Source organism: Nelumbo lutea, chromosome 6 (assembly GCF_056320005.1).
Source record: "Nelumbo lutea isolate HS-2025 chromosome 6, American lotus-T2T, whole genome shotgun sequence".
NCBI classification, from domain to species: domain Eukaryota; kingdom Viridiplantae; phylum Streptophyta; class Magnoliopsida; order Proteales; family Nelumbonaceae; genus Nelumbo; species Nelumbo lutea.
Genome location: NC_142689.1, coordinates 11840755 through 11853589, shown reverse-complemented (window position 1 = coordinate 11853589; position 12835 = coordinate 11840755). Strand labels below are relative to the sequence as shown.

Genomic DNA, 12835 nt, shown 5'->3' with positions numbered 1-12835 from the left:
TTATCTTTCCCTCTATGCGAATCCTTAGGTAAGGCTCCAAGTCTGATTCTTGTCTCTCTGGCATGATGTCCTGACTAGGTTGCACATATGGAATGGACTCGTTTATTGGTCGGGATGCACTCTGCCTTACCTCTTTAATTGTTCCCAACTCCACATGTCTTTTGTATAGCATACCCAGTTTGGGAAAGATCTGTTCTCCGCTACTAAGGCTCACTCTTCTTTGCGTTTCGATATTACTAGAATCTTGCAAATCCATCTCCTCCTCTAGGAATAACAGTTCAGTGTTTAGGCTACCCTCTGCCAGTATATCTCTTGGTTTTTGGAGGTCGATACTTCCCAAGCTAATGGTTTCTTCCAAATCGGAATCGGAATCAAAAAGTTCTTCATTATCTGTCAATCTTTCTGATTCATAATCAAAAACCTCACTGCTCTTCACACTCCTAGGGTTACGGCGTTCTTGTTCCTTGCGCAGCATCTTCTTCAACGGTCTCCATTGTAATGAGCTGGAGACCTTCGCTGAACTGTTCGAACGAGAGAAAGGGCTCGAGGAAGACTATGGTATATGGATTTTACTGTCTACCTGAGGAGCCAACCTTGTCACGTGCTCCTTTAAGTTGTCACGCACCCCCCTCACTCTTGGGTCTTTTAAGCATAGCCCACTTAACTTTTCGGGCCTACTGGGCCCAGAATTACAATTTAGAGATGGGCTTGTTGGTTGGACCCCCGTGCATATTCCCGAGGCTACCAATGCCTCTGCTCGACCCAATGAATCACCTCCCTCCTCCCATATTGCACTCGGACCCCATTCCTCTCCACTGGAGTAAATTGCTTAGGTCCACAAGCAACTGCCTGAGCAAAAGAAACTTTGGTTTTCCCACCCTTGCCTTGTGTCCACAATCTCTTTTTTTCTTCAATTGCATTACTTCAAGTAGCTAATGTGACCTAAAACATATTACATTCCTAATTGTACAAGTCGCCCTATACCACGCCCCTCAAGGCAAGCCCAAACAAGTCCATGTTAGGATCTTAAATTCTTAATTATCACACAAAAATAATGATTTTATAATTTTATTTGCCTTTTAAGAAGATATTTTATTAAGATGAATGAATGAACAACATTAGCAAATAGGGTGTTCAAAAAAAAGCAAAAAAGCGTACAATTTTCAAAAGGTACATGCCTAGGCGCACCAGGTGTACGCCTTTTGAAAGTGTTGTACGTAGCACCTGGACAAGGCGCCTACCCTAAAATGTGCCTCGCATGTGTGCCTAAACATGCCTTTTAAATCACTGGAGTGCACTGACATGGATAAAATAGGCAAGTATCATGGGCTGGGCACAAGCCCATGACCAAATACATTATGTTAAAAGTATATGTAACACTTTATGTTATATGGCATATAATATATGCATAAAATGTGTAATGCTTTATATAAATATAAAATAACATACACGCATGCAGACAAATATGCATATGTATAGTGTTTTAGGGGCATTTTGCTAGCGAAGCACAAGGAAAGGTGAACGACTTCTTGAAGCTAGGCATAAAAATGCAAAAATTCTACAAAAATTAAAAAAATGCTAGACAAGAGTTCTTAGTCTCCAAGTAACCTTTGCACAAATCCCCAATTTTCCCTACCACTTTGGTCAAGGGTTTGGGGGTTCCACCTTGGCCCAGTTGCATGGCATACCAAGACAGAAAAAATGTGCAAATGTCAAGTTTATGATCCATTACAGCAACTTTCCATTCCAAAGAGCTGACTATAGATGCAACAGAGTCAACTCAATCATGGATTCAAACCTTCTCTTCTTCGGGGCAATTACCCAAATCATCAAGTTGGCATTGACTTCTTTCACAGTAGGGTTCACCGTGTTTTCCCAAGATATCTCTAGATATGTCTCTAGTACCCTTGGATTTTTTTTATCATTTCTAATACCCTTGGATTTTGCTCTGACACTTCTTGATTTGACTTTGATACTTGCAAATGTGGCTTTGATACCAAAGCGATTTAGGACAAGGAAGGGGTCCTACTAGTTTAAGACCTACAGGTGGGCTTTTTGTAGGGGAGAAAGAAAGGCTACTTTTTTTATTAGTGAAAGAAAGGATATTTTTTTATCAATAACTCAAGCATTTTATTAAATAAAGTAAGAAGAAAATGAACAGCACATAAAAATACAGACTAAGACCATGAGAGATAAAACCTCTTATCTCTCCCCCAACAAATCCAATTCCCTTACAATTGTACCCAGAACAGAGATTCTCCCCCAACCCCCTGATTGACTAAAGCATATGCGACGGAATTAGAACTTCTCTTAACCCACCCAACATTTATATCCATTTCTCCGGTTAGCCACCAGAGAAGGTGATCTAGGAAGAAGAATAAGGGTAGAAATGCAAGTAGATAACTCGCTTTCCACCAAAGGATTTTTTAATGGGAAAAGGCTGACTAATCAAATCAGCACAAAGGATGGGTAAGAAAATTTAGGTGAGAGTGGAAAAAGTCCTAGCAACAGCTAGAATTTGCCAAATCAAACTTTATTTCATCAAATCTACTCATTTTAAACTCCATATAAATGACACTATTAATAGACTCATGATCTCAGATGTTCCCTTACAGACTCCAGTTTTAACTAGGAAATCGACCCAAAACAAGCTATAAAATTCTAATTGCTATAAAACTAAGACAATCCATAGGTAACCCATAGGGCACTAAAATAAGGACTCTAACTCTTAACATTTAACTCCAGTAGCACTTTCCTAGTCCAACTAAATAAATAGTAAGCCTTTACCATAAATATTAATTTTAAGATAGCAATAAAATTCTAAAAAACAAGACCCTATTCTTAAGACACCTACAACTAAAAAATAAATAAATAATCTGAAACAATACTATATCCTAAGACAGGAAGACCATTACCCAATGTTGGTCCAAGCTAACTGGCCTCACAAAGGGCAGACTAAATATGGTCTTAATCTTTTTTTTTTCTTTTTTTTTTTATTTTTTATTTTTACACATTGTCCACTCTTAGACTCGAACCTCCCTTCTCTCTTGACAGCCTGAGATTTTACCATTACACCAAGTAATGGACCCTAAACAATACCAATATCCTATCACCTAAAAATTTTGAAATTAGTGTAGGAATTGGAAAATTGAAGTAATAGTTTAATACTCCATAGATTCATTCCTAGTTTTTGTATTTGTATCACACCCTCACCTTGCAAAGAGAAAAGGGAAGTAAAGTGAAGGATGCTAGACCACTATCGCAAACCATAGATGAGAAAATTAACAAGTTTCCAAATATTTCTTATGAAGCAATTTTCTTCCAGAGGTACCAACATGAAAATTATCTTTAATCTTTCTCATAGTCCCCAAAGCTCCAAATGGAATCAAATGATTCAACTCCATGAATAAGAACACCAATATAAGACATTCCGCACATAATCAGCAAACTGTTTGGCAGGTGGCAGGTTCCTAGCACCCAGGAAAATAGGTGTTTCAGCATCGAAGTCAATGACCTTGCATCTGAAGTAAGCCTCCATAGACCTCAAGAACATCTCTCACCCCAAGGGAGAGGTTCCTTCCAAGAGAAATACTTAAAAGCAGAATAATGAATGTAAACCTGTATATACTGTATTAATTAGTGAATAAGGTTTTTGTTATTGATAAAAAAAAAACAAAGAGTAGAATAATGAAATATAAGAGTGGGAGATTCAATCAGAGAGCTGCCCTATTGATTCCTGAAATGGTCCTGCTCAATTCCTTCAACTGCTTGAGTATCCCAGTCATCAAATAATAGACTTTCAATTATTCCTAGCACTCCCATGGTGGATCCCTTTTTTTTTTATCGGTGAATTGTAAGATTTATTAATTCAAAACCAAAGAAGGTACAATTTATGGAGAGGCATGAGATGCTACCTCCACTTTAAGGAGGGGAGATGGATGAAACCATCGACCCTTTGGTTACTAAACATAACAAAGGACATGAAAATTACAGAGAGGCCCAATATAAGGAGCCCCGAGTAGCCCCTTGTTTGGCAAGACAATCAGCCAAGGCATTAACCGATCTCCCCAACCACTGAAATCTGACTATCATGTACCTTAATAGCCATTTGACCTTTTTTAAAATATCCTTAAACTGCCAAGTGACAGTACCCGGGTCAGCCAACCATCCTACTACCACCTTGGAATCTCCTTCAATTATTAAGTTCCGCACTCCAAGTTGATAAGCAATCTGTATCCCTTGTGCTGCAGCTAAGAGTCCAGCCCTCACAGAGTCTCCTATTTCCACCGGTCCCGAGAAAAAGGCAATGATATTGCTGTTCTCATTTCTAAGTACACCACCAATCCCAGACAGACCTGGGTTACCCTGACTACTTCCGTCAAAATTCAGCTTAACAAAACCCTCCATCGGTGGAGTCTAAGTTACTTGAACTCTAGGTTTCCTAGAAGAGGTGAAGGCAACTGCAGACCAATTCCTCATTAAATCATCAAAGGAGTAATTGTCAAAGAGCTTTAAGGATTTCAACCACAAAATAGTCCTTGTAAGAATATAGTCCTTGACCTCAAGAATGCTTCTTTCCTTCTCCTGAAAAATTCTGGAATTTCAATCTTCCCAAATAGTCCAAAGGAGAGCTGCTCTTATACACTCCAACATAATTCTCCCTCTTTTTGTGGTCCACACAAAGGTAGAAGGGGAGAACAACAAATTTACCTCAGTTGGAAAGTTCCACCTGCACTCAAACAAGTCAAAAACCTAGTTCCAAATGGCTGCAGCAAAAGGACAAGAAATCAATAAGTGGTAACAGTCCTCAAACTGTGCTGTGCACAAAGTACACCAATTAGGGGATAAACATAAGAAGGGTCTTTTCTTCTGCAAGTTATTCATCGTATTGATTTTACTGTAGAAAACTTCCCAACAAAACGCAGCTATATTTGGGGGAATAGGCCTAGACCAAACTTCCTTAACTGGGAAAGCACAAGGAGAGGAGCTAGAGCAAAGGGAGTTAAAGAAAGATGCACAAGTAAACGACCCTTTCGGAGTCAAAGTCCAAATCCTCCTATCAGAACTGAGTGGGTCCAAACAAACGGAATCAAGTAACAATAAGAGCTCAGAAGCTGATAAGGACTCCTCATCCCTCAACCCTCTACGGAAGCCAAGGTCCCAATTTGTAGACAAAGGGGTATACGGGGACAAGTAAAAAAGGAAGCAAATTCCATAGTATTTTCTCTTTACACCGAGCAGAATAATGAAATATAAGAGAGGAGCTTCAATCAGAGAGCCCCTATTACATTAAGAAGAATAAAAAAACTATGCTGTCCCATTGACTCCTGAAATGGTCCTGCTCAATTCCTTCAACTGTTTGAGTATCCCAGCCCATCAAATAATAGACTTCTCAATTTTTCCAAGAACTCCTACAGTGGATACCTTGATTCAAATATTGTGTGAATCCTTTCTTTCCAGACGAACCATATGCAAATTCCACAGTATTTTTCTCTTTACACTGAAAGCACCCACTCTCCACAAAGAAGTGCAGATTGCCCAGGAGCACCCAGTGACTATTTAGAGTAATTTTAATAATGGTCCTCTCAAAGCCCAAAGATAATGACAATATATTAACTTTGGAGGAAAGAAAGAAGCTTACCCTTGAGGGTTTCAAACCTCAGAGGCTTTGCATGGGAAAATAAGACAGCATTTCTGCTGTGCACAAACACCAGCAATCCTAGATGGACCAGGATTAACAGATGATTTAGGCATCCATATTCAAGGGGAGGGGGTTGCATAGGCAAGCAATCGCTAGTCTATCAGGATGGGAATAGACAACAACAATTATAGCTATAAAACAGGTCTAACTTGAGAATCCCATGATGCTACCGAATATGTGTATGGGTGTGGATGGCAACCCCATGAAAATACCTGTCTTCTGGAAACTGTAGTGTAGCAGGACACCAGTACTCTATTATTCCTTTGCCGTCTGCAGATATAACAGTGTCAAAGACATGATTGTATTTCATGACTTTTACAGGACCCATGTGTATCTGCATGGAAGGCACAAAACAAAGAAAGCATAGATCAAAATAAGAACAAACATGTGGGATTTAGAAAGCTTCATGTCATGCCCCAAAATATCAAAAGAAAAAAAAATCTGGCAAACCTCTTTGGAGATAATGGGTTCATTTGAACCAGCTCGTGCATCAAAAATATGCACGTTTGGGGAGTTCCGATCGCTAATGGCAAGCTTAGCTTTAACATCACCTTGTTTGTAGACCCATTCAACTGATCCAGGAACAAATGGTAAACGTATCATGACCATCATGTCATAGTTGACAACATCATATATCTTCACAGAACGATCACTTGAAATTGTACAGCAAAGCAAGCCATCAACACTAACCTGCATTACTGAACCACATCATGGTTGATGATTGCTTGTATGGAAAAAACAGTTTGCCAATAAGAGAATTACATGCAGAATTAGCTCAAAAGTTGGAAAAGAAGATACTAGATGAAACAGACAGACTAATGACAAAGGTAAAACTTTTCTCTGTAAAAGATGAAATAACTGTTTTTTTATCAATAACTGAAACTCTTAATAAATATTAATCAGAAACAGAAACAAGAAAGCAAGGGGCGAGTTAAACTCTCTTAACCCTCCCCGGATAGAAGTTCAAATTACAACAAAGCCCAAAATAAACTATCCCTTCCCACCCCTTGTTTTGCAAGTGTATCAGCAAAAGAATTAGCACTTTTCTTTACCCACTGCAGTTCTATCTACATGTCCTGGGCAAGCCACTTAAAACTTCTTTTTTTTATTAGCAAATTTCCAAATTCCAATGATAGTGTGGAGGAGTTGAGAAGAGATGGAAAAAAGGGTCTGGTTTGCATGTTGGATCTAGAAAAGACTTGTGATATTGTTGACTGGTCTTTATTGCTGGAAGTGTTGTAAAAATTTGGTTTTGATGAGAGATGGTGTGCATGTTGGTGCAGGCCTGCATTAGGATTTGCCACTACTCTATTTTGGTGAACAGAACTGTGGTGGATCATTTTCCAGCCACTACAGGAATTAGACAAGGGCCAGCCACTTAAAACTTCTTTTTTTTTTATTAGCAAATTTCCATATTCCAATGATAGTGTGGAGGAGTTGAGAAGAGATGGAAAAAAGGGTCTGGTTTGCATGTTGGATCTAGAAAAGACTTGTGATATTGTTGACTGGTCTTTATTGCTGGAAATGTTGTAAAATTTTGGTTTTGATGAGAGATAGTGTGTATGTTGGTGCAGGCCTGCATTAGGATTTGTCACTACTCTATTTTGGTGAACAGAACTGTGGTGGATCATTTTCCAGCCACTACAGGAATTAGACAAGGGGACCCACTCTCTCCTTTCCTCTTCAAATTAATTGCTGAAGTTCTGGTAGACTAATTACTAGTGAAAATTCTAGAAACCTGGTGAGGGGTGGAGAGTTGGAAGGAAAAGGGCTCCAATCACTCATTTCAGTTTGCAAATGACACTATCTTGTTTTGTGAAGAAGAAGATGTCAAGTGGGTCAGGAATTTGAAGTTGATGGTTCAATTATTTGAGCAAATCAAATCTGAAAGTAAATTTTGATAAGAGCTATGTAATTGGGGTTAATATAGATGAGAGGGAAGTTGTAGATAGGGCAGATATTTTGGGATATGCAGTCTCTCATTGGCCACTGAATTATGAGGGCGTACCTCCGAGAAATAGCAGTTTTTGGAACCCAGAGGTTGATAGATTCACAAAGAGACTAGCAACATGGAAGAAAAACTATCTTTCTTAGGGTGGTATGATTACATTGACAAAGTCCACTTTGGCCAATTTACCTTTCTATTTCCTATCAATTTTCAACTTTGAAGATACAAAAAGGGTGAGTAGAAGTTTGAAAAAGTTCATGGACTTTCTATGGGAACCAGGGGAGGAGAAAAGAGACCACACATTCAATTGAGAGGTGGTTACTAGAAGTAAGAGTGTTGGTGGATTAGGTATAGGAAATATTCGGAAAAAAAAATGAGGCTCTATTGGGGAAAGGGTTATGGAGACAGACAACAGATAGGGATAAGTTGTGGGCCAAGGTGATTCTAAGCATTCGTGCCTTCATGGGCAAACGGTTGATGGATGGGATGCAAGAGCATTGACTAGGGCTACAAGAGCCTCTCCTTGGAAATCTATTCATGCCAGTCTATCATCTTTCTTGCCTTTTATAAGGTATGACTTGTGCTCTGGAAACCTTGTAAAATTTTGGGAGAATAATTGGGTGGGGGACACATCATTGAAAGAACAATATCCTTCCTTGTATTCCCTGTCAAGGATAAAAAATGAGCATGTATCCACGTTTCTTGTTCCTTCTGACTCAAGTTATGCGTTTGAGTGGGATTTTGGCTTCAGAAGGGATCTCAAAGACACTGAATTTAACATTATTTCAGCCTTCATTCAAATACAGGAAAGGGTGGTGTTAGATCCTTCAAGTGAGGATAACCGGATTTGGACTTTATCTTCCTCTGGTGCCTTTTCTTGTGCCTCGTTCTTTAAAGCTCTAGTGCAACCTTTTGATGGCCTTGGGCAACCTTTCCCAGTCAAGGAAGTTTGGAGTAAACCAATTCCTCCCAGGATTGGAGCCTTATGTTTTAGTTTCAAAGCAATTAGGAGTTGATTTACATCAGTTTCCTAGTCTAAATGGGTGTCCATAAAGGGATATTCAATTTCAAATGTTCAGCATCACAATTCCACATTGGGAGGATCTATTTGATAAAACAAAGTTTGGTTTAATGAATTCCGTTTATTGCTAGGTTTGTTTCTCTTTTTACCCTATCTCTTTCTTACCTATTTCTTCTTCCAAGTGATTTATCTCTTTCTGATGTCTTGCTCATTCTATGGTGGATACTGGATAGTAGGCTGTGTACTTGCCTTTCCATCCCTATTCTTCATCCCTAATCACCCAAAGCCTAAAACCCAATAATAATAATAATGATAACGATAATGATAATAATAATAATAATAATCACCCAAAGCCCCTTCTTCACCTCACAAAGACCACCACCAGATCTGAATTCTGGAATTTGTGAAACCACCTACCTTGTCCTACATATGTACAGCACAATATAAAGCATTTTGTTGGGCTAGCCACGGCTACACCCAATTTGTCTCATTTATATCTGTACATCATTGTGATAAGTTCTTCAAAAACAGTTGTACCCTATTCACTATTCGTTTTGTTGTTCTTTGTGTCCATATGAAGTGACAGACAGCTCTGTTGACAAATGTTTGATCTCCCTCATTACAAGCCAGTACGCCAAGAAGCCTAATTATTATTCCTTGGCCAGCACACTAAAGCCTTGGGGGTCAACATACATAATCTCTTATTGCATGATATATTCAAGGTTGCAATAGAACATACCAACAAAAAACATAATAAATCCAACCAACATCATATAAGGAAATACAATCTTCAAACATGGTACTATCAAAAAAAGAGGAAATCTTTATAGAACAACAGCAGTAATGAGTAATCTTAAATATGCTAGCGGGACAAACTCACAGCCAGCCCTTCAATGGGACCAAGATGAGATCTGAAATGCTTAGCAAACTCAACTCCAATTGCCTTTTTCTTCCAAAATTTCAAATGACCTAAAATTCAAGAATCAGGGCAAAACAATCAGTGCACCAACAAGAAATCTCAGTTTCAACTATATTCCATAAACTTGAGACCTGATGCAAAATAACCTCGGCATAATTAATTATTATCCAATGAAATCGTTGTACCATTGTTATCAATCACTGGAAGTAACCCACTAAATTAGTGTCTTAACAACTGAAAGGATTATAAAACCAATGGTTGGCCTGATATATGGTAATAGGCACCCTCAAGTTCAAAAGGTCATAAAATTAAAAGTGGGGAAGGAGAGCATCAGTTTTTTATTACTCAAATTTGCCAACAAGAAAATGTAACCATAAAGAGACATAGAAACTTCTAAATACAAAAGAAATTAAACCTTAATTGTGGGGAACAAGATAAAAATAGAACACTAACAAAATATGTCGCATCATAAGGAATATCACATGTTTTGAATTATACTAGCCGAGACCTATACGATGCACGGGCATTACTATGTGAAATTGAAAAGGAAGGAACATGTGACATTCCCAATTGAGCTAAGCCAGTCCAAGTCCAACTCAACTCAAGCAATAAGAAAGTTGTATGTCCTTTGCTTTTTCGTCCTAAAATAATAAAACTTCCCAACTATTGTATTTTATTAAAATTTTTATCTTTTAATGGAATTTAAATGAATTATAAAATTAAATTTTGAGGACTCGTATAGGAAATGGTTTACCCTCACCCATTTAATGAAATGCATGGTACCATGCACCATAAGCACATAGGGGGCTTATCCCTCATAGAGATACAGGTCGGGTGGGCTGGACCATGTTTAAGGTCAACCCAGGGCCTCAGGCCCAAACCCTAAATATTGGACCTAAGGCATGAGCCCCAATTGGGCCTGAGGTCAAGCCCAGTGCTTCCAAACCAAGCCTAGCCTGAACTGAAAATCGACATACTCAGGTTGGACCGAAGCCCAAGTCAAGCTTGGGTTGGTCAGTTGGGCTCAAGTGAACCTATTAGGCTCAATAAAGTTGCATGAACCTATTAGGCTCAATAAAGTTGCATGAACCTATTTATTATCACTAATTTAAAGCTCTAATTAGGAATTTTGTACATCTTGCATATAAGCACGCATGTGTATATATATATATATATATATATATATATATATATATATATATATATATATGCATGTTTTTAAAGTCACTAAAAAGTTGTTTGTCTAGTTGGGCCGGGCTTGGGTTAGGCCAAGGTCAAGCTGGGCTAAAGCTACCAAGAGGCTAGCTCTCCAAGCCCACCAGGAAAAAAAAGAAAGCCTGGAATCAAACCTGACTTGTGGAGAATAAGATAGAAAAGGAGCACTAACAAAATATGTTGCATCATAAGGATCATGACAGGTTTTAGGCATATGTATTAAATTTCACGTGCATGATTACTGTAAGGGTAATTATCCACTGGGTTAATAGCACATATTATCAGAGGTTTCTTGAGAATTATATTATCAGGGAGAAGTAATACCAGTAAAAGATCAGTCCCTCCTCCCCTTACCACATCCCCACCCCACCAAGCACATGTATGCACAGCTGAGATAGTCCATCATTCTCCTCTTGCAGAGGATGACATCAAATAGAACTTTGATGGGTGTTAATGGGTAATACAGGTCCTTCAGATACCAATGGAGTGTTCAACAATGGAAATAATCAATCTCTCCTATGAAGCTAAGCCTATGCCACATCCTCAAAGTCACCACTAGTTTACCGCCATTTTATATTCAGAGAGTTGAAATTGAAACAAACTCATCGAGTGCAGACTTGTTTAGAAGTAATTTATCAGGCGAAAAAGGTATGTTCTTTGGAACTTTGTAGTCATGCTCAATAGTCAAAACCTTGTTAAGAATTTGAGATGGGTTCCAATATCCACCAAATCAACTGCCTATAGTCTATCTAGATGGGTAATTACAATAAATGACTTGTTTAAAGCTATTCTCTACCAAGTTATTTGTGTTTTTTGCTGATCATGTACAGACCCATTTCCATGCTCTTGGGCATATGTTTTCATATTATTCCCAAGGGAATATGCTTAATTATACTTTATTCACTTTAATACAATTACTCATTTTCTTGTTTGTATAAGATACATACATACATATAGAAAGATTTACTTGGTACCCAGGAGTTGACAGCATTGTTTTGTTTGAGTAATTGCCAACAAAGCATCATTATTATTCCATTCTTTTAAAGTTCAGCCTAATCACTTTCTTTGCGCCCCACCTATGATACCTGGATGCCTGTACATGGGTGCCATATTGTGTTGGATACTTCAATTTTTAGTATAAATTACACACCCAATACAGTATCCAGAAGTGTCTTTGTCATATCCGGGTAACATGTGTTCCACTTTTTTCTGTTCGTAACTGATAACTGATAAGAAGATTTTACTAAATCAAGAAAATAATGAGATAGAAAAAACAAAAAACAGAGCTTCATCTTCGTCACAAAGTAAAACCAAGATCTACCCTCAATATGCTACTCCCCCTCTACAAGATAGAAACCAACCTTAGATTCTTAGTGCCCAGAATCATGGTGGATTGAGAACATAAGTTGATATCAATCCACTGGAGAACCAAGTTTAAAAAGCAAAAGTTTTGTCTGATGATGACCCATGTGGAGAATACATGTAACCATATGTGTATATATTGTTCAATTTAAAATAAACTGATTCGTTAATCAAACTAAGTTTCATTCCATAAGTGAATATGACTTTTAAAGCGGGTTTAGATGGCTCAGGGCAACAAGGGAGGGTGACACAAAAGAGAGAATAGGTAAGTAGGGCTAACGTGCATGGAGTGGCTGTAGGCATTTCTCTAATGGGCTCATTCCAAAGGAACTACCGACTTTGAGTGGTTCTGTGCACAATAACCAAGTTAGCAACAGAACAAAACCCTTAACCAGGGGTATAAAAGCCTCAGAGAAATTATTCTCTATCAGTTTGTTCAGATATTCACCCTATGAAAGTAAAAGAAGCTGTTCATACCAGCCATAGACCCCATCTCCTGGATGGAAGTATGAACAACTTATTCATGCATCCACCCCTATAATTACTAGTGAATTACCTTGCACTTCTAGGTTGATATAACACAGAGAGCCCCACCCCCCCAAAAGAAAATGAAGCCCCTGTAACAGAGATAGAAGTTTATCCTGAATGCAATCTCTAATACCCATCAGT

General features: G+C 38.3%; 1 protein-coding gene across 2 annotated transcripts in view; it reads right to left on the bottom strand.

Annotated features, from left to right (window-relative positions):
• CYP71 (cyclophilin71) overlaps positions 1-12835 on the bottom strand; it is a 40808-nt gene that overhangs the window by 14851 nt on the left and 13122 nt on the right. Inside the window, exons 3-5 of one of the 2 annotated variants that reach the window (XM_088949955.1) lie at positions 9551-9639; positions 6152-6391; positions 5914-6035 (exon numbers count right to left, since the gene is read on the bottom strand). In XM_088949955.1, coding sequence (XP_088806081.1) covers positions 5914-6035; positions 6152-6391; positions 9551-9639 — 451 coding nt within the window. Of the gene's footprint in view, positions 1-5913; positions 6036-6151; positions 6400-9550; positions 9640-12835 lie in introns of both variants that reach the window. The other variant, XM_088949956.1, reaches the window with a different exon arrangement.